Raw genomic sequence first — 21490 nt, 5'->3', positions numbered from 1 at the left:
AAGTGTCACATGTCCTCACGAAATGGTCTGCGTCCCGAAAACACCCTGGCCAATAGTACTCTTGCAAGAGACGGTCCTTAGTTTTCTTAACTCCTAGGTGTCCGGACCACGAACCCCCATGTGACAAGCGCAACAGATCCTGACGATAGCATTGAGGCACGACCAGCTGATCGAACTCCACTCCTCGGCGGTCTAGATACTTCCGGTACAGGACTCCACCTCTTTCCACAAAACGCGCAGTTTTCCTGGCGATACCTTCTTTGACATTGCAGCGCACGTTTTCCAGGCTGCCATCCTTTTTTTGCTCGGCTATCAAAGCCGTCCGGCTGACTTTTAGCAACCTATCAAGTCCGTCTGACGTAGGCGCGATGAGCAAATCAGTAGATAGCTCTTCTAACTTTCCCGCGTCGGGATTTTCCTCTCCAGTATCTGGCGCCTTCAACGCTACAGACTCAATTCTATTCTGTTCGGGCGTGCTCTGAATATCAGCTTGCTGCGCCTCTGACCCTTTTTCGTTGTTTGATAACGTCGGCCCCGCAACTACCGCCTTTGCAGCGAGCTCCCGAACCTTCGATCTGGTTAAGGCCTGAACACTAGCTTCACCAAACAAAAGCCCCTTCTCGCGCAGGAGGTGATCGGACCTGTTTGAAAATAGGTACGGGTACTGGGGTGGCAGCATAGATGACACTGCCGCCTCTGTCTCAAGCGCTCCGAAAGGTCCTTCAATAAGCACTTTTGCTACCGGCAGACACACGCTATGAGCTTCCACGGCTTGCTTGATCCACGCGCACTCGCCCGTGAACATATGGGGTTCTACGTAAGATGGGTGAACTACATCCATCGTAGCTGCGGAATCGCGAAGCACTCGGCACTCTTTCCCGTTCACGAGGAGGTCTCGCATGTAAGGCTCGAGAAGCTTCATGTTCTCGTCCGTGCTGCCTATTGAAAAAAACACAACTTTTGGTGTTGTTTCCGGACACTGCGCCGAAAAGTGACCCGGCTTCTGGCACGTATAACACAAGCGCGCTCGCCTCATCTCGAACCGCTTTCTGCGTTTGGCTGCCGCCGTCTCTTTACGTTTGGTCGGACTGCTTTCGCTCGCATCCGCACTACGCGTGTCCCCCTTTAATCTCATGGGCGTGAACTTCGGCCTCTCAAACTTCGAGCCAAATTCACCCTTTTGACCGTCCTTAGCTCCGCGAGCTCGACGCGTCACAAACTCCTCGGCTAGCTCAGCGGCTCTAGCCACCGTACTCACGTCTGGCCTATCCAAGACCCAGTATCGCACGTTCTCCGGTAACCGACTATAAAACTGCTCTAGCCCGAAACACTGCAGAACTTTATCGTGGTCACCAAACGCTTTCTCTTCTTTGAGCCACTCCTGCATGTTCGACATAAGCCTATACGCAAACTCTGTATATGACTCACTTTTGCCTTTCTCATTTTCCCGAAACTTCCGACGGAACGCTTCCGCAGACAGCCGGTACTTTTTTAGCAGACTCGATTTTACTTTGTCGAAATCCTCTGCTTCCTCTCTATCCAAGCGAGCGACTACGTCGGCCGCCTCGCCGGGTAACAAAGTGAGCAAGCGCTGTGGCCACGTTTCCCGAGAGAACCCCTGCTTCTCGCACGTTCGCTCAAAGTTAACCAGGAACAAACCAATGTCCTCTCCAAGCTTAAACGGCCGCATCAGGTCAGTCATTTTGAACAATACGCGTTCTCCTGCACCGTGTGCCTGACTTCCATTACGAGCGCGTTCCATCTCTACCTCGAGACGCTTCATTTCCAAAGCGTGTTCGCGCTCTTCTTTTTCTTTCTGCTCTTTAAGTTCGCGCTCCTGTCTTTTTGACCTCTCCTCAATAGTCTCAAGGCATTCCGACAGCTCGTCATCCTCAGCCTCTAACTCAAGAATAGCCGTTATCAGTTCCGGTTTTCTTAGTTTGTCTGAGACATCCAGACCCAACTCTCTTGCAAGCTCCAACAATTTCGGTTTGCGCAACGACTTCAAATCCATGGCTGCTCTGAATGCTGCTTTCTCTACTGCTTACTATTGTCTTGCCGCAAACTAACCCGGCAGCAACGACAACCACAATTACCAGCTCTGTTTCTGACACTAACAAAAAGCCTGGCAAAGCTCAGTAGAAGAAAGTCCCGCACTCACCAAACCTCGCAGGCAGGAATTCCGCGCAGTCGTTCCGCTGCAGGCAACCAGTCGTCACACAGGGCTCGTTGCACTGCTCCCGGATCGTCGTTGAGCTGCTCAGCATACTGTCAACTGCATCTCTTTGCTGCTGGCCTCCGTTGTCGCGATCTCGCCGCTGGCAGACAGTTGTTTGATGTCGTAGGCGATCTCACCGCTGGCAACCAGATATTTGGATCTGACTGCTGGTACGATCTGTTGGGAACTCGGCGCTGACGCCCGTGGTTGTACCTGGGTCGCAAGCCCCAAGGGTAGCGTTGGCCTGGCGGCCTGGGGTACAACTGCAAGCATCCGAAGGTCCCGGCAAAGCATGAGTCGACAGGTAACAACGAAACAACTTGTTTATTTTAACATCGCAAAGAGTTGGCGGTCAGGTTTGACCGAAGTAGAGAGACGGGAGAGCACTTCACTCAACGGAAGAAATCGGAGCCCTCCTCTGGCGTCCGGGGGCAGCTGTTTTTATACTCTCGCAGTTGAGGGCAAGAAGGAACCCCTCAAAAGACGAGCACGTGAATGTACAATGGGCTAATGGTGACGCACACTGTCGTAGCGATGCCGTAGCACCATGTCGTGGCGCTGCGCACGATCTCGTAGCACCTGGTCGTGGCGCTGCGCAGCACACTGTCGTGGCGCTGCCGGTCGGACACAATGACTGTAACGAGAAGATGGTCCCTGCTTTGGCATCGCCTGTTTCGGGCACAATGACTGGAACGAGATCCCTGCTTTGGCATCGCCTGTTTCGGGCCCAATAACTGGAAGGAGATCCCTGCTTTGGCCTCGCCTGTTTCGGGCACAATGACTGGAACGAAATCCCTAGGCGGTCGCATCGCCGCAGACGCGCCTGGAAACACCTGGCGATGAGTGTTGCGGTGACGACGATCGGGCCAAAATGTCCGCCGCCCCGCCGCCGTCGCGCCGGCAAAACCACGTGTCGCAGGCGAAACGCAACACTGTATGTCGGCGTGCGTGTATACCGAGGCGGCAGATTTCGATCTATGTCTGCAGCGCTTCGGCGTTGCTGAGCGTGAAGTGTGCATGCTCGACATTGCGTGAACTCGTTTAGGGCGCGTGCTCGTTGCATATTAAATTTTCTCTTCTTTTTTTTTACGTATGGTGGCGGCCGCGTTGGCGGCCAGAAGTTGACAGCAACGCAATGCGGCTCGTTGTACAGTAAAATGAATTGCTGGACGCTCAGGACCTGGAGAACTGTGCCCCTGTGCTAAGACGGTCTTTCTGTATAGAAGGGAGAGGGTTGCAGGGGTAGGGCGAACGTCCACTTTCATGTCGCATCCTTAAAGAACCGCAAACCGGACGTTTTAAGTCTGGTTAACCTCCCTGCCTTCCTCTCATTTGCATCTCTCTCTCTCTCTCTCTAAAGAACCCATATTTGGGCTGTTACTTAGGGCTTGATGGTCGTATACGCATTTGTTTTCATCCAGTGGCCGTTGTACAAGGGTAGCCGCAATGATCGCTACTTAGTCGTAATTGCATTAGATGCGACACTTCCTGTGTGGCAGTTTAAACAAATTAAATAAATAAAAGTAAATAGAGCTTGCATCTATACCACAGAACTGTCGGGCCGAATGTCTGCAGTGGCCGTCGTCCCGAAGTCTGCGAGGTGAATACTGCACTCTCGCACATCACACCGTACTGTGCGCGATGAGCATTCGTTATCAACTTGTTCTTTCTTCTGGCTTTCGTGATTTTTTTTTTCCTTTCGCGTGGTTTATGTTGGAAGCACCAACCCTACTTCGTAGTGGGAGCAACTTGTGCGAGTAGCTGCTACGCTCTATAATGAGTCTACATACCTGTTTAACTATAAGATAAACGTGTCGTGAGTATAGCGCACGTGTGCTATACACTTTTGGCGGACGCGAGCAATGCTTGTATAATGAATGCGGACACCTTCACGCTGGCAATGCGGCTTGCCTGTGAGGTATCTAGCCATTTGGTGCCCCGCATCTCTAAACTTATTGGAAAGGTGAGGAAAGCGTACGTTAGCTTTATTAGATATGTTACCAGAAATGTGCGTTTTAGATAGTGAATAAAGTGAACCATTTGACCATTTAACACACACACAACACACACGCGCGCGCGCGCACGCACGCATGCACACACACACACGCACACACGCACGTTCGCGCACACATGCACACACACATGCACACACACACACACACACGCACGCACGCGCACATACACGCACACACGCGCACACACACACACACACACACACACACACACACACACACACACACACACACACACACACACACACACACACACACACACACACACACACACACACACACACACACACACACACACACACACACGCACACACACACGCGCGCGTACACAAACAAACAAATAAGGACGCTTGACAGTTTTCATAAAAAAACGCGCTAAAGATGAAAGGAACACATACGACAGGACGGGCGTTTTTTAGGAAAGCTGTCAAGATGAACCAAGTCGCCCAAACCAAGGTATTGGCGGACGCTTGATACAGGGGCAGACCGTCTTCACGTTCATTAGAGTATTATTTTGTGTTCTCCAGAAATGCAATGCCAAAATTTTTGTGCTCGATATGAAATGTGTTCTCCCGTGTTGTTTTCCTCGTCCTTCTCTTCGTAGTTCATTTTTTTTTTCTTTGGCGTAGGTATCGCCACTTCAGATATATTCGCTAAGGTGCGCATGCGAAATGCCAGTTTGACATCGCGGGGCGTTCGCTGAAGCAACTGCATTATGGCTCACTCGCGACTTTTCTCCCGTTGTCGCAACTTCGCGGTTATTTTCGACTACATATAACTGTAGAGAGGACCGCGGCACTGCGCAGCCCAAGGAGACTGCCACGTGGACTGCGTACTTCTTTCGTTTCTTTCTCTTTCTTTTTTTCGCGGCTCAGGCGCAGTGACCTTGCGCCGATTCTCGTGTCGCAGTAGCTTTCGCTTTCGCACACACGTGTTTTTGTTAGCCGACTCGCGGGGCTCTCGTCATATCGCGGTCATCCAAGGCTGTTTGCGCGTATCGACGAATAATGCGCAGATACGCTCAGCACCCTAACAGTGACGCAAGGGCGTCGGTTTGTGCTGTGGATTCGCATCGAAATAGGAGTCCACGCTGTGCACCGTGGCGTCGAGTTGCAGTCTGTGTGGTTTGGTCTTTTTCTGCGCGCATATGCCACCCAAAGCGGAGTGAGTAAGTTTCGGTATATCTCTAGAGGTTAGCATATGTACCGACATTCCTGAACTGTGCCCTGCAAGAATCCCTTGGTGGGGCGCAGCTGAGCAGGCGTTTTACCTGTCGCATAAGTGTAGTGACCGCCTGCATGCGTGCGACAACTGCGCCCGCGTTTCCTTTGTCACTGTGGACGACCTTTGCGTGCAAGTCTCCTTTGCGACTACACACGACTCGCTTCGGCGCCCCCATAGAAAGGAGCTCACGTCTGCAGATAGACTGGGACATTGGTTCTGACCATCATAGGCGCTGAGGAGTTTTAAACGAGTTGCTCGCCTTCTGGAAGACTTGGGGATTTTGTGGTAGACTTCGAGAGATGTCGCGTTTGTCTGCGCACTTTATTTTATCGCGCGTCTTTTTTCTGTCCTCTTCCATTCTCTTTACTTCTTAACCGCGCACAGGGTAGCCAGCCGGCCTATACAGTGGCTAACCTTCCTGTCTTTCCCCCTCTGTTTTCTCCCTCTCACTAATATAGGGGTATGCATATCATCAGGGAAAACCTGGAAAATGCGATATTTTCAGGAGATTTGTCTGTTCTCGTGAGTTCAGGCAAAGAGCGGGATAGTGGTTGCCTTGTATCGAAGAAATTGCTGCCTACATTGACTATGGCGCTGTTAGTAGTGGTACGCTAGAAGAAAGCGAGGTTTACGACTCGACCTGCTGAATCCGCAAATGAAGGTGTACCTTTTACAGATTTTCAGAGTGTAGACTTAGCCGGGTGGTTGGAATATCATGACAGACAAATATGATAACGAGTTCCACCCGATTTACAGCTTACTTGTTGCATTTGTTGAAAATTATGGGCTGGCAGAGTAATTTGGCTTGCTACAAACCACTATTCTTTTCTGGCGCCTTAACCGTCAGCGTCATAGAGGCCTATGAGAGTTTCTATGGAATTACTGCCTCGGGAAACCAGAAAAATATTGGGGAAATTCAAATTGTCAAGCCATGTTAGACGCCGCATATATTTGCCTACATTTTGCGCACAGCGCCCGGGTACTGTATTACGCGCTTCATCAAGCGTATACGAAATCGAGTGCTTGTGTGGACATCAGTAATACGATTTAGCATTTCTCGATTTCTGCATATAAGGGCGGCGCAACGCGCTAGATCAAGCTTTTTCTGTAGCGAGAGCTCGCAGATAATAGGCGCAAAAGCGACCAACGCAGTTTTATGCAGGATGAATAACCAAAGCGTAAAGTTTAATCTGTGCTACCCAGTAGAGCATATATGAATAGAGCGAACGAAGACAGAGCATGTGAAAGTCAAGAAAGGAAATCCGAGAGTGATTACTGCACTGACCCCGACAATAGTGTCTGTTGGTTCATTTAAAAAAAAAATTTTTTTGTCGCCTGCTTCCGTCGAACGTAATTTGCGACCTTTCGGAAAGTCCGCTTTCATGAGTACTGCATGCACTGACTGTATAGTCGGTATATACACAGTGTTTATATGTCGTTAAAGATGTTTCCGTTGAATTATGCGCACGTCATACATGAAATATCAGGGAAGGCGAATATAGCGCGTGTAATCACGGAGGGAGTGAAGCGGCGAACGCATGTAAGTGTCGTTGACCTTCGCGCTGCCTTCGTATTTGCAAATGAACAAGCATTAGCATGCGCAAGCTGCGGCGCCGTCGCGTTCTGCACTAATTTGATTAGGTGAGCGAAAATCCTGTCTTCGTAATGATTGTTAGCATTTCTCGGATTGGTGTGCGAGTGCAGTGGAGTGCGCTTTCTGTGATGCCAGATGTGGGAAATAACCCGTGAGAAATAAAGACGAAGGACATCTGAGGCAGTTTTGAGTGAGCTAATCCGCCGAATCATAAAGCCTAGTAATGTATATTGCTTCTTTATGATGATGTGTGGAGTTTTATGGCGCAAGGGCCAGGTGTGGCCAAAGAGCGCCATATTGCTTCTTTATGTACGCATGAATAGCAGTGACGCTAAATATGTAGATAATCCGTGAATAAATTATTAGGTCGTCGTTTGTTGAGCTGCTTGGATTGAAATCTGGGGTTTTTTTATACTTGCCAAAACCGCGATTTGATTATGAGGCAAACCGTATTTGGGGACTCCGGATTAATTTTGGCCACCAGGGGACCTTTGACGTGCCCCCAATGCACAGGACACGGGAGTTCTAGCATTTCTCCCCGATCACAATGCGGCCGCGCGGCGGCCAGAATTCGATCTCGCGACCTCGCGCCAAGCAGCGCAACGCCAAGCCGCTAAGCCACCACGGCGGGTGGTTGTTGAGCTAGGTCGCCTGTGTTTGTCGAACGTAATTCTTGTCCCTTTAGTTAGCTTTTGTTCCTGTTTCTCCACAACTACGTTAGCATTTATTTATTTATTTATTTATTTATTTATTTATTTATTTATTTATTTATTTATTCTTGTAGGCGCGCTGGCTTCGACGCGTTCGTGCCAGCTTAGGTGTCACTCATTTTTCTTTCGCAGTTTTGGGAGTTTCTTCTCGTTCTTAACACGCCTTCAGTGTTCTGTCCTTTTCCTTCTTTTCATCCCTCAACGCTTATTCCCTCCGCGTGCGGTAGAAAACCGGGCGTGCGTGCCTTAGGTTGACTTGTCTGCCTATGGAGGCTTGAAGTGAACAGTGGCCGAACAAGGGACGTGCCAACGTTTTGGCAAAGGGGAATTTATTTTTTTTCGTGGACGAGGTAAGCCCTTTGTAGGAATATTGGCCGCAGTCCGAGACAGCTGATCACTTCATTCATGATCACATTCGTGATCACAAAAATAAAGGGCGTGTGAACGAACGAATGAATGAATGTTTATGGGAAAAAAAAAAAAAAGATGGCTCGTGGCCTGCCCACGGGTGCTTTTATTATTGTTGTATAGGGCTGGTCTGGATGGGCGGATATGTTCATTGTGAGTAAGCTGAGTGTCGGATTGAGTAGGCTACTTTATTGTAGCCTCCTCCTCAAGGTTCGGACAAGGGTAAAACGAATAAAAGGAAATGGGAGAAAGCGAGGAAGACTACGATGATTAGAAGGGAAGAATAGATGCGCATGAATAAAAAAAAAAAAATGCTGGAAACAGTTTTTCAGATTGGAGGGGGGGTTAGAAATGGGGGGGGGGGCTTAAAGACATATACGCCTTATAACGAAGCGAAACTTTCGCTACGATGAGTTAAAATTAAAAACTCGCCCTGCACATAAAGGAGCGGCAGCTGTGCTGCAGATGCTACCGTCATCCGCCGCGGTGTGCTCGGGCAGCCCGCGAACATGCCGTGGATATACAGCGGGCCCACTCTCCGAATTCACCGCGTCAAGGAAAAGGCACCGGTGCCACGAGTGTCGAATCGTACCGATGTTTTACGGATCCAGGCGCCAAGGCTACAACCGGATCACACCTATACCGAGGCGCACTACACTGTAGTGTTCATTGTTATCATCGTACGTGCTTCGTGTATACGTACGGTACGTGTCGCCTTGAAATGCTGCGCCGGCGTGCGTTTCCGAAGGACGTGGTCGTCCGCCTCGCGTATATTGTACGGCGAGCAATTCGGCGCTGCCGTGATGGAACACGCGCGAGCTTACGCGGTGCATTGCGTGTCCCATACACCGAAACTGCCGTGGGCTTCCTGTCCGCTGCGAGCCGCTCGTGTAATCCTTACAGCAGCCTTTCTTGGAAGTGTAAAGCAAAAGTAGTCCGTTGGTGAACCGGATCCTGTGGGCGACCTTCCCGCCGAGCCCATCGCGCCGGCACAGTCCGTGAAGCCGCGTGCGCTTGTATCTGTGCCATGTGGAATTCTTTACTTAGATGGATGGGACATGTTCTCGGTTATGCTCTTGTTTTTTGTGCGCTTGGAAGGTGCACGGCGTATTCCCTTCGAAAAAAAAAATGAACAAAATTTTCTCGAGCTGAATTTTCTTTTTTCCTTTACTCTGATATCACGGTCTGTCTCGGCACATCCCTACAGTCGTGACCAGTGCTGCCTGGTACGCAGTTATGTTCGCTTCTACGGCAGGCACATCGCGTTGGAAACCTTGGGGTTTTTGAGGCGAGCGGGAGGAGGCGAGAAAGGAGGAAGGAGACGTAGGGAAGTCAACCACACGCATGTCCGGTTTGCTACCCTTCGTGGTTGAAGGTGATTAGTGGGTGGCGTACATGTCGGTGGCTTCGCTGCTGAACTTCGCTGACGGTCGTAATTTTTCAGCGTGGCTATTATTAATGCTGCGCGTAAGAACGAAGTACATTTTCATTGTGCTCATCGAAGATGCGCGTCATGCATCGTCGCGGCTTTTGGTAAATAGCGCTGCTACTATATGGTATAAGATAGCCGAAAATTATGAGGGGCAAGGTTTCGAACAACATCTGCGAAGCAGTCAAGATCCGCCTCACGGGATACTTTATGTACGCTGTACCGGCCCGCTGAAAATGTGTTACAAACGCCAATGCGAGCGCTCTTTGTAGCACCTTCGCTGCGCCGTTTCCTCTAAGCGCTTCGGAATTTTGCAGCTCGGCCGTAATACATTCGTCTGCTTCTGCTAAGCGGGTTTCGGCCTCGTTAATTTCGTCGCGCTTTCTCGTTAACATGGAAGCCACGGTTCGGTAGCCGCAATATGCCACGTGATCGACGTGCCTATTGCCGAGTGTAAGACAAGGGGAAAAATATGGAACATTAATCATACACCGGCCATGTCCGGCGCTGCGAAGGCCGACCGCTGTGAGGCCGCATCTAAAGCGTAGATAGAAATAAATAATTGCGAGTTGACGAAGTGAACAAGAAACAGCTACCTGCAGTTGTCTGAAGTGCGAGCTACGCTCGACACTTTACGGCTTGTTTGGTAGGTTCGAACGACTGCTGAATGAACACCGAGTGAGAATGTTAAGCCACATTGGTATAGACTATACGCGTCTGAAATACCAGAAACGTCAATGATAGCGTGAACAAAGACTGGGCAATCCAAAAAAATAAAAGACGTTAAAACGACACGTTTTGCTCGCAACTTCCCGAACTATAACGCCTCGTGATGTCGAGAGATCCGGACAGCGTCTGCTCAGGAATGGCTAATAGATTTATCATAAGCACAGATTATGCTGCATTTCAAAGGAACGAAAGGCACGGGAGTTCTCTTAATTTACCTTGAAATAAAACGGCTGGAATATGTCGAAATTGCTCCGTCCGTAACCCCCGTTGACTTACTTTCATTGTTTTTTTTTTTGTCCAACAGTACGTTTCAGCTTTTTTACTTTATATACGTTTCTTCACTAATTGTAACTTACACCATGCAGAAGTCAAATTGAGCAGCGCGTCGCGCGTGCTTGTAATCCCTGCATCTGATACCCCATATACTAAAGTCTGCGAGAAAGAGAGAAGAAAGGAAAGGCTTAAGAACGTTAACCAGAAGTGTCTCCGATTTACTTACCCTACATGAGGGCAAGAGGATAAAGGACAAAAAGAAAGAAAGGCATAAATAAGGCGAAGAAGTGGCGCTAGTAACGCACACTCCTGAGCTCCTGATGCCATACCAACGTATACCGACACTGGTATTCGGGCGCGAAATTCAGAGACGAAAATTTTGCTCTTTCTCCGCAAATAAGCTACCGTATTCCGCCGCGTAAACGCAGAATGAGTCTCGAAAAAGAAGTGCTTCAGCATATTAAGCTACCTTCGTCTACATGGTGTCCGCTTATATAAAACACATGGGCTTATTTTCTCCGGGATCGCGCGCGGCACTCTCACGCGGCTGACCTTGCGGCGGCCCCGCGCGGCATTCTGAACGAATATCGCGCGCCCTCGTATCCTCTTCGCGTGCGCCAATATGTGCGCGCCATATCGCAAAGCGAAATCCGCATTCCCGGTGCTTGCGTATCGCTCGCCCACCGACGGCGTGCTTAGATTTCCCGACTCGGACGATCCCGGTCTCTCTCGCTGGGGGTCCGTTCTCGCACAGACGGGAAACCCTGCGGAAAAGCGCGTCCGCCCGACATTAGAAATCCGCAGGCCGTTCTTAAAATATCACCGCTTACGGAATACCGCAATACATGAGGGCCGGAGCGCTGGTCGCTTCGTCTTGTGACGGTATATATACGCTGGACTAGGGCACAGACAACTGAGATTGCGGCGGCCATGATTCTGCGGGTGCGAAGATGAACGTAAAAAAAAAAAGAACTTTAACGTTTCTTCGTTGCTAAGCTGACTCGAACCCCCGTCTCGAGGGTTCCTAAAGCACAGCAGCCCCTGACCCTTCAACGTTACGACCGACTGTATAAGCTAGCCATAATTATTGGCGTTAGCGCTCACCAGCGTGCCACCTGTGCGATCTCGGAGGCCACGCAAAAGGATGGGGAGAGCACAGGCGCGCCGCTATATGGCGCAACGTGTCCGGAGGAAAGCGCGAGAGGGGAGCCCGGCTGTAGTACACAAGGCTCATACATGACGCGTTTCGGTGGCGGTAACACGGTGCGTCGCTACGCATCGTTTGCACGCTAATCGCATTAACTCCGACAGTCATCGTGAGATGGGATACTCGTGCAAGTCGAAAGCGTTCGTAACACGCCGTGGTTGAGCAAGGCGCGTCACGGCATGTATGCCACCACGGTAGGCATGCATCCACTCTTCCGCAATTACGTAATCGGGAATAGTGCACGGTCAGGCGAAGACTGTGTGTTCTCCAGGAGGCGAGATTGATGCGTCCCAATTGCCTGCCGTGTGCGCGCTGACGGCGTTTAGAGCAATTCACGTCTCGCAGAATACGAAAATAGGAGGAGGCTGGGCTTCCGGACCCTGAATGCGCAATGGCGGGCACTGAGCGGTGAATGGTGAAGCTATAATGCGCGTGACCGACCTGCTCTCGCGGTATGTCTGCTCAGGTTCGATGGTATACGGTAACGCTGCTCAGTAGGGAAGGAGCATGCGGGTTTAGTGTGAACGAACAGCGGGAACGCTGGACACAGGGCAAGAAACAGGCTCCATGAAGCGCTGAATTTGCAACCATTGCTTTATTGACTTCCGGTTGTGTATGCGCTTCATTTTGTACTTATCAAGCGGAACAGCAATGAAGTGATATCTTTTATAGTTGCGCGCTTAGTCGCACCCGTTTCTTGCTCTACGGGTCCCGTCTTTCCGGAGTCCACTATAAGCTAGGTATACCAAGCAGCATAAGTGAATACAATGCTGAGTGCACGGAACCACTCTCTCTAAACATTCCTCGTGCATACGACTCGCGCTAGTCCTACAAGGGCTTGCCGAGCGCTCTTCTGGCCCTGTCAGTTATAAACCTACAAGTCCGATCCATCGGGATGCAGCAGCACATCCTTTTCGAGCTGTTACGCGCAGTTGGAGCGCACACGTGTTGCCAACCTAAAGAACACGCGAGCTATAGCTACGGACTATCCCTGCCAGGGGAGACCTCAATTTTTGCATCTGTTAGCAGCAAAGATGTAGTTGTTTATATTTGACGACATTTATCGGGCGTTAGACTACGCATTATATAAGAATTGCCGCTACTTATTCCGTGAAATGGCTGGAAGGCGGAAGGTTCTGCTATTTTCTTTTCTCACGCGACAGTATACACTGCTGTCCAACTCGAGGATCACCTGTATGGAGGCATCAGGTACGTCCGCTCATTTGCGTGCTGTCAAGAAGATGGCGAGCCGCGTTTAAAGCGTACCTTTCTTTCGACGGATTCTGAACAGGTGTGTTGCGAGCCGGGGTGGGAACGCGGGAGAAACAGTGTACCGTATGTCGCGCTTAGATGCGAGGCACGCCGTATGGGTGTGCCTGAAATTTGGGACCCCGAAAGAAAATTCTACGCCTCTTCTTGCAACTTTTCTTTTTCACTTCAAATTGTGGTCAGCAGTTGGCTATTACAGCATTTCTCTGTATCACGCGTACTAAGAAATACTAAAGGAGAGTTGGCGCCTGCCGAACGAAGCCTTCCTCTTGATATCGCACCCGAGACCTCGGCATTCGACGTAAAACGACGCGAACAAGGAATCCTCCGACCGCTTGCACGTGGCGAAGCGGCACGACACGGCTGAGCGCTATCGCACTCTGATCTCGGGGTGGCGCAACTCTACTAAGAGCGCGCGCTCAAGTGGCGAAGTTATAAACACACTCTAATGGCTCCATAGTGTCCCCAGCTTCCACCCTTCACCTCCCCACCCCCCTCCTCACACCCCTCTTTACGGCAGTCCTTTCTTTGCATAACTCGACCCCCTTGGGCTCGGAAGACTCACGGCGCGACGGTATATTGATTAACCAATATCCGGCCTGCTACTGCTTGCTTCAAAAGCGCCCGAACCTGCGACATTTTATCTTGCGCATTCGGAGATGAGAAGAGGGGGAGGGGGGGATTGAGGAGTCAAGAAGTAGCTCGCCGTCGTACACCGTGCGTTATTTCAGTTATGTTGAATCAAGCCGTATCTAGGCCGTATCTTTTCGGTTAGAGCACTGCCTTGTAGCTGTGATTTTGGGATAAGGTTTCATTAGTTGTCATGTTTTTATGTTCGTCTCGCCTGATCGATAAATTACCAACAAATCCAGTTAGTGGCCTTGAAAGGACAACTTCCATTGGTGCTAAAGACACCTTTACTACTGCGGGTATATGGCGCAAAATATTGGGGACCATTTATGTAGGCACAGTGACTCGCGTTCGTTGCGCGTCATCTTTTAATTTCCCTCTTTCGCGTGTAGTGCTTGCGCGGCTAAACTGTAATTAAGAAAAAAAGAAAGAAGTTATAGCGACATTTCGGTTGCAAGACCTCCCCGACTATGCTGCCTTGTCGAAAAACACAAAAGAATTACCTTACCCATCGTGGTATCGAACCTTGGTTTACCAACACAACGACGCCATACTCTTCACGACAAAATAAATAAATAAATAAATAAACAGATGGAAGAAAGAAGGAAAGAAAGGAGGTCACAACCGCCCGCACACCTCTCTCGTGCCAACGCCAAGTCTGAGACGGTTGGCTCGAGAGCGTCAGTTTCCGTTAGACGCACGAGCGAGATATTTGCGGCGTTCGATGCCGGCGGTGGCCCTGTGGTCGCGTTTCACGCCAGGGTGCTTTCTCGCCGCCTCGGCCGACGACTGCGGGGCGCATTCGTCGCCGGAGTCCGCGGCCGCGTCTCTTGCCGAGGCGCGCTGTTCCGTTTGGCCGGTTCGCCGAGACTGGGCTTACACTGGATTGCCGCGTGGAATGATGCGTACACTGATGCGTGGAATCTGCATGCATACTTCCCCTCGAGCTGCAGCGTTCTTGATTACAATTACTGGAAACAAATAACGCCAATAGTGTCGCTAGTTAGGAAAGTGCGCATGGCAGGGGCAGGCGTGGGGCTCTCTTACATTTGTCTGCAAGTGTGCGAGTATTTGTTCCCGAGTTCGGGGAAGGCGGGAGAGGGGGGAGGGATAAGGAGGCGGTGCGTCTGTCCAGCTTTAATTCGCCGCCTGACTTGCAGATTCGCTCTCAGGAAATGGAAATTGGCTGACGCTCACTCGCACTTAGGCTGGCGCAGAGGCTGCAGAAGGACCCCGGGGATAATGTACCGCAGTGGCGGAACTATTCGTTTCTTTCTTTTCTTGTTTGTACTGGGGGACCGCAGTATAACGCGTCGCTTGCGCGTCGCATCGTTGGGCAACGTGACATTCCCATTCGAGCTGTTAAGACATTCTGGGCACGGACGTTCGTGGGAGCCTCCGGAGTGTTCGTTCGTTGAACGAGAAAGAAAGGCCGCGTTTTCGTCACCGCGGTTTACGCAGACGCGCTCTCGCCCTCGAACGCGGTGACGTCAGCCGTCCTAGCCGCTATTTCCGCGAAGACAGCTGACGCCGGGCGGAAAGCGCGCGACGTGCAAAATGTCAACCGTATGTACTGTAAAGTTAATGTGTGTATAATACAAAGTCACGTGATCGAGAGGGCGTGTTCAGTAGTCGCGGTCGTCCCGACTCCGTAATCGGTAGGACGATCGCACGCGGCATTCCGGCCACACAATGCGCTGTTTCGACGAGCTGCAATCGACGTCTTCCGGACTGAGCGACGCGGCCAGGCGCCGGAGACAGTTGGCAAGTCGGGCCTGGAGCCTCAACAGCAGCCGTGATCGTACGTTGCCCACTATGCGCGCAGTCTCCGGCAAAAATCACTGGAGGGAACACTGTCTCAGTGATCGTTCAGATACCGTCGAAATGATGGGTAGTAGTACGTGGATTTGTCTCATCTTCGTGGCTTCGGACGCTCTTGCGGCATTGTTAATTACCGCCTTACCTTTCTAAATTTCCCAGCATTCGTAGTTGCCTAAACGGAACAACGCGATGTGTTTCTGCGCACATGCTTAACCGCTACTAATGGTTGCGTATACATATATTTCTTTTTTGAAGATCATCAGTTCGTGATGTCGCAATGTCGTTGGAAGCCAGAAGGACGAAGTTGATGGATATCCATGCACTATGTACATATATACCGATCATTGCCACGCTGGCTGAACGGCCGTAGGTAGCTGCAGTTGCCATAGACGCTGCCGCCAGAATTCCTTTTATCAACTTTTTATCACCCTTTTATCAACCTTTTAGCAACTTTTATCGACTCTTGTTGAAAGCTATACGGCAGCATGCAGGGTGCGATTTGGTCGCAGCACGCCGGCGACGCCGACTCCATTTCCCACCATTTTGTCGACCTCTCGCGACATCCGGGGCATGGGTCGCGGTGTTTACCTTTCGCTCCGCCGGAGAGACCAGAAAAGTGCCGGCAGCTATAGTGCCGGCGCAAATGGCCACCGAAAGTGGGACGGTTCCGAAGCGGTGACGCGTCCGTTAGCTGTGCTCGTCGCGAACGCCATCAATCACGGAGTCGCCGCGGGGCTCTCTGCGCGGGCGACCGAACGGCCCCGTCGCGCGTCGACCTCTGGTCGCGTGGCGTTTCGTGCGCGCGCGCGTACTTGTGTGTATACGAGTGCATCTATCGGCGCGGTGTGCCGGCGCCCGGAGTCTCTCGGCCGTTGTGATGCGCAACACGTATACGGTGCCCCAGGTCGCGCGAACCGGGAAACACTGGCGAAAGCTGTTTGCGTGTGGTGGGTGCGGAGGGGGGGGGGGGGGTAGAGCGATAAGGAGCCGTGATGCTCTGCTGTTGATGATCAAGTCGTGGGTTCGATACCCCTCGCAACGGCGTCATTCTAATGGTGGTGGAATGCAAAAGAAGAAGAAAAAATAGGTAGGGACCTAAGGTCCTTCAGCGGCGCAGTGGGTTGTAGTGGAGGTCGTAAGGAAGGACTCCGGAATAATTTTGACCACCTGGGGTTCGTTAAGGCACACCCTAAAGCTAAGTACAGGAGCGTTTCTTTTGCATTCTTCTTCTCCCATAGGAATGTGGCCACCGCGGCCGGGATACGAGCCCGACACAACTTTATCGGCGGCAAAGCGATAGGCGCTAAGCTACCGCTGATTGGGGAGTGCAAAAGTAGACGTATACATGGAGCGCTTTTTTTGCGCATGTACGGATATCCCAACATTACGGCGTCACTTATACCGCATGTGTTGCTTTGGGGAGTTCAACTCACTCACTCACTCACTCACTCACTCACTCAATTAATCAATCAATCAATCAAACTATACAGTCGAGCTGTCGGATTGTAATTGGCTTTCCTCCGGGAAGGAGGAGATCTACAGGGGTTAGAGAAGAGGGAATTCCCCTTCACTATAGCAAGCGCTACCACGTGCGTTGCCCCGTTCTTTTTCTTCTTTCTTTTTTTTTCGCATTCGGGAACTGTCCGCGTTGCGTGCAGACAACGTTCTCCTCAGCACGCACCACGCGTGCGCGGCGACTCCTTTGGCGGCCTTGCCCCATCCGTGTGAGGCTCGGTCCGGCGTGGCGACGAGCAGCAGCAGGACGCCAACGTTCGCGGCGCGCCTATACGCTTCTTTACCGCGAGGCCATTCTCTTTCGGCCAGTGGCGCGGTACGTGACCATCATTCGGGGTGGTTTCGCAAACGGGACGTCGCGCAGGATTTTGTGTTCTCCCCGCTGGCGACTGTATAGCGGGCATTTATTAGTGTTTTCCCCCATGCGGGGTCTATAGCGGCTCGAGCTTTCGCATATATGCATCTAATTATAAAACCATCGTTAATCTTTCTTTATTTTCGCACCCGTGTCACGCGTTACTTGTCAAGCGTAAATGATTTTTCCGGGGGGGGGGGGGGGGGATTTCCCGAATCTGGCATGCATCGAACGAGTGGTTTGTGTGCTCTTGTTTAGGGTATGCTGTATGGTCGGCCATGTCTTGCAATTTTAGTGCGTGTTTCACAATCACTGCCGGAGAAACATCCCGCGTTCGCGGTAAGAGGAGCAGCTTTGCGTCTTCCACCGAAAGAGCTTCTTCGCAAGAAGAGATGATCGTGTTCCGCATCTCGTCATGCTGCGCTGACGTAGTAAAGAAAGTGCGCAGACGGCTGGCTAATCACCGGGTGCTTTCAGTGCGAGGCTTATAAGCTTGGGATTCGCGTGCCTTCTGCTGTTCTTTCATGTCCAAGGCCTCTACTTTTCTTTGTGCAAAATAGCATTTTCGCGCAAGTCGCCGACTCGATTTTCGACCTTCGCAGCGCCGGTAGGAGTTAACGCTCTAGGTGGTTACTGCTAGACAGATTTACAATGTTAGGCGTTCTCGAGCTAACGTTTACGAAAAGCTTTCACGCACATAAGGCAGTCTGGTTTTCTGCAGCTGCACATGCTGTGTACGCTATGGCGTTTCCGCGGCTTACGTACGCTACGTCAGCGTACTGTTAGATTAGGGAACGTAAGCCGCTTGCGTACGCAAGAACTAGGGGCCGCGGTACTGCTCATGCGCAGACTCCTACGTCTCGGTCTGCGCATGCGCAGTACCGTCGCCCCTAGTTCTTGCGTATGAAAGTCGCTTGCGTCCCCTAATCTAAAGCTCTCCAGTGTGTATACTTACACGATAAGTAATAGCGTTGTGAAACGTGGCGCCAGTTCATGTTGTTGCCGCTTCGGCTTAATGCCTCGCGATTGCGGCGCTCTCGCTGTAACGTTAATCACGCATAATAGGTGAACGAAGCTTCTGTCCTCATGTCCAGTGATTTGAATCGCAAGTTAGGGCCGGCTGTCGTCACTACAACTTTTGAGGTCGTTCGGCGTTTCTGGCATCCGCAAGCCTGACTCGTTGATCTAAGCGATGGAATTATTGTGGCAATATTAAAAAAAAACAAATATGCAGCAATCGTAAATCCACGCGTGCTTCGGCCTCGTTCTGGAGCGCATTCCGATGGTCCGGTGCACACGCGCATTTTTTATTTGATTTGACTGCGCACGTGTAGCTGCAAGCGTCGGCAACTGTCGACGTGGCGTCCTCATTTGCATGTTAAGAAAAACACACTAACCGAAAGACAATAAGCAGTTTAAACGGACGAAGTATTCCACCAAAAACTCCGCATTTATTTGGCGCTTTGGTAAACGGAGCTTTTAAGTTCCCCCTTTTGAAATTTTGCTCCTATAACCGGAGCTTCGCTATACGTCAGTGTGACGTCACATATTTGAAACTGTTTTCTCGAGTCCGGCGCGTTATTGCGCAGAAAATCATCTCACACTCTTCTGTATGTAGGACGCAGTGCACAGCGACTATACACCTAAACCATTGATTCTAGACGCAACGTCTGTTTCGTTTGGTATCCGATTCCGCGGTTGGCACTTTTAACGCGTTCGCCATCCCTCCCGGTCATTCCTGACCGTGGCTGCTGGGTGCTGCTGCTGTCTTTTCGAATAGCTCAAACTTAAAAAAAGAAAGTAAATTACGTGTCCTATGCTCAAACCGTCGGGCCACAACCGCATCTGCACTTTGCCAACAAGCTGGAGTAGCATGTAGTTTAGGTGTCCACCATACTAGCGCACGCAATGAAAGTTAGATGCGATAGTCAGGTAGCGAGCAGCGGATTCATCAACTAAGTCTTTGCAATCATACGTTCTTGGTCTTCTACTAATTTTGTTCTACGCATACATATATATATATATATATATATATATATATATATATATATATATATATATATATATATATATATATATATATATAATGAGAAGCCAACAAACGAAGGCACCAAGGGTAACATGGGGGAAGTTACTTGTACTCACTAATTGAATTAAAGAAATCGTCAAGTAATGGCAATGAACGTGGATGAAAAGACAATTTGCCGCAGGTGGGAAACGATGCCAGGTCGTCGCATTACTCGTGGCGTGCTCTAACCATTTGAGCTGCGGCGGCGCCGCTTTCCCATCCACTTTATGTATGTCTTACTGCTACAACTAACCCTGAGAGTGTTAGCCAGCGCCACCACACACACACACACACACACACACACACACACACACACACACACACACACACACACACACACACACACATATATATATATATATATATATATATATATATATATATATATATATATATATATATATATATATATATAAAGGCAGATATTATATCTGCGTTTCTTCTACCTCTCTTTTTGGAAGCGCTGCGCGATCGGAATGATGCGTGCTTACCCACTATTTCACTTTTCAATTCGAAAGCTAATTGCTTCTTGAGATTATCGCCGCGCACTCGCGCGAGATGATCCCCGTGAGGGCGCATGCGCGCGCGCCAGTATCGTTTACGGCACAAAAGCACGAAAGAAAAAAAAAAAAGGGGAGGGGTAAAGTTATTGCATTTGGTTCACCGCTCCACGAAAGCTTCGCTTTGCATGTGTTTCAAGATGTGCGTTGGATCTGCAGAATTTTTCTCCGAGTCAAAGCTTTCGTTCGCCTGTGGCGTTGCGGCGTATAGGAGGCGTTGGTTGCACCCGTCAAGCGCGCGAGCTGCCACTGTGGGCGATCTGCAACCGATTCGCGTTGACATCCGCAGCCGCCTGCGAGGACAGCGATATGCAGAAAGCGAGGGCTGCTGGTGCTTCGAAGGAGCCATGGTATGCTTGTTTGCTTTCGCCCAGTGCGACAAAAAGCCCACCGTGTGAAGGCTCAGCTGCTGCCGCACCAAGTTCGTTCTTGCACGGTAATCTCGTTCGTTCGTTCATTTAGCGAGTGACTCGTTTGGTGTGCCGCGCAACCCCTTCGCTCAAGAAACCCGACGGCCGGTAGCAACCTTACTCCGACAACTGGTCGTGGAAACAGACCCCCCCCCCCCTCTGCGGTTTCCACGCGTAGGCATATCTATTGATTCACATTTCGTTCTCCCATCGTTGCAGCAAAGCTGTTGGTTATAACACCGACAGCCGGGTTTTGACGTCATGGTGTAAATCGCTTTCGTCAGTGTCACGTCACTGATCTTTCGTACGTGAGGCATATAGTGATTCTGTTGTGTACAGCTAATTAATAACGTCTCTTTTTTTTTTTCTTCATCCAATAAAACGTCCGTCGGCCCTTATTAGCCGGTATACATCGCGCATTTATTTGTCGAGCTTTCGTATCTGTAGTAAGTTTGTCGACGTGTGATCTGCGCAGTTTGGGACGTCACACGCTCGTTATCTTTGTCGCGTACAGTACTGTATTCTTCACCGCACGGTGTCTGACGTTGCCCTAAAGGCTGCAGGAGTTTCCTTAGCGCTCCCGAATTGCCCCCTCCCCCCCCCCCCCCCCAACCCCCCGCTAATTTCGTGTCGCGCTCGTCGACGTTAATGAGCTGCGGGCGACACCTGTGCTGGAAAGTTCCCGCGGCGCGACACATTTCTCCGTGGCCGTTGCCATGGCTGTGACGTCCGACTTGGCAGCCGCAGCTGAAATGCCATTACCGGGCACTATCTGACGACGCCCTGATTATAAAACAACGGGCGAGAGAGATACGAAATCGAACGGCCTCAAGAATACTCATCTTCCTGCGAAGGCGATTAATTCAATCCGCCCGCTGGGCAAGGCCGTTTCTTTTCTTTTCTTCTTTTTTTTTTTTTTTTTGTGCACCGCGGGTGCGGTGTCTCGAGAACTCGCTGGTTTCGCTTTCCGGCTGCACTCGAGCCGTTCAGTTCTTACCGTTATTGCACGAGCGGTGATCTTGGGTCTCCCCCATGCCGCGTTAGTGAAACTGCGCGAA

At 50.6% G+C, this 21490-nt stretch overlaps 1 protein-coding gene across 7 annotated transcripts in view; it reads left to right on the top strand.

The window, feature by feature from the left end:
- Nucleotides 1–21490, top strand: part of wake (ankyrin repeat and fibronectin type III domain containing protein wide awake) — a 396065-nt gene that overhangs the window by 339935 nt on the left and 34640 nt on the right. Inside the window, exon 1 of one of the 7 annotated variants that reach the window (XM_075702294.1) lies at nucleotides 15372–15504. The exons of the other annotated variants lie outside the window; for them this stretch is intronic. Coding sequence (XP_075558409.1) covers nucleotides 15396–15504 — 109 coding nt within the window. The 5' untranslated portion in view covers nucleotides 15372–15395. Of the gene's footprint in view, nucleotides 1–15371; nucleotides 15505–21490 lie in introns of those variants that run through there. 7 annotated transcript variants of the gene reach the window in all.

The sequence above is a fragment of the Dermacentor variabilis genome, chromosome 8, assembly GCF_050947875.1.
Source record: "Dermacentor variabilis isolate Ectoservices chromosome 8, ASM5094787v1, whole genome shotgun sequence".
Lineage (NCBI taxonomy): Eukaryota > Metazoa > Arthropoda > Arachnida > Ixodida > Ixodidae > Dermacentor > Dermacentor variabilis.
The sequence above is the reverse complement of the archived record's forward strand: the minus strand, read 5'-3'. Positions and strand labels throughout refer to the sequence as shown.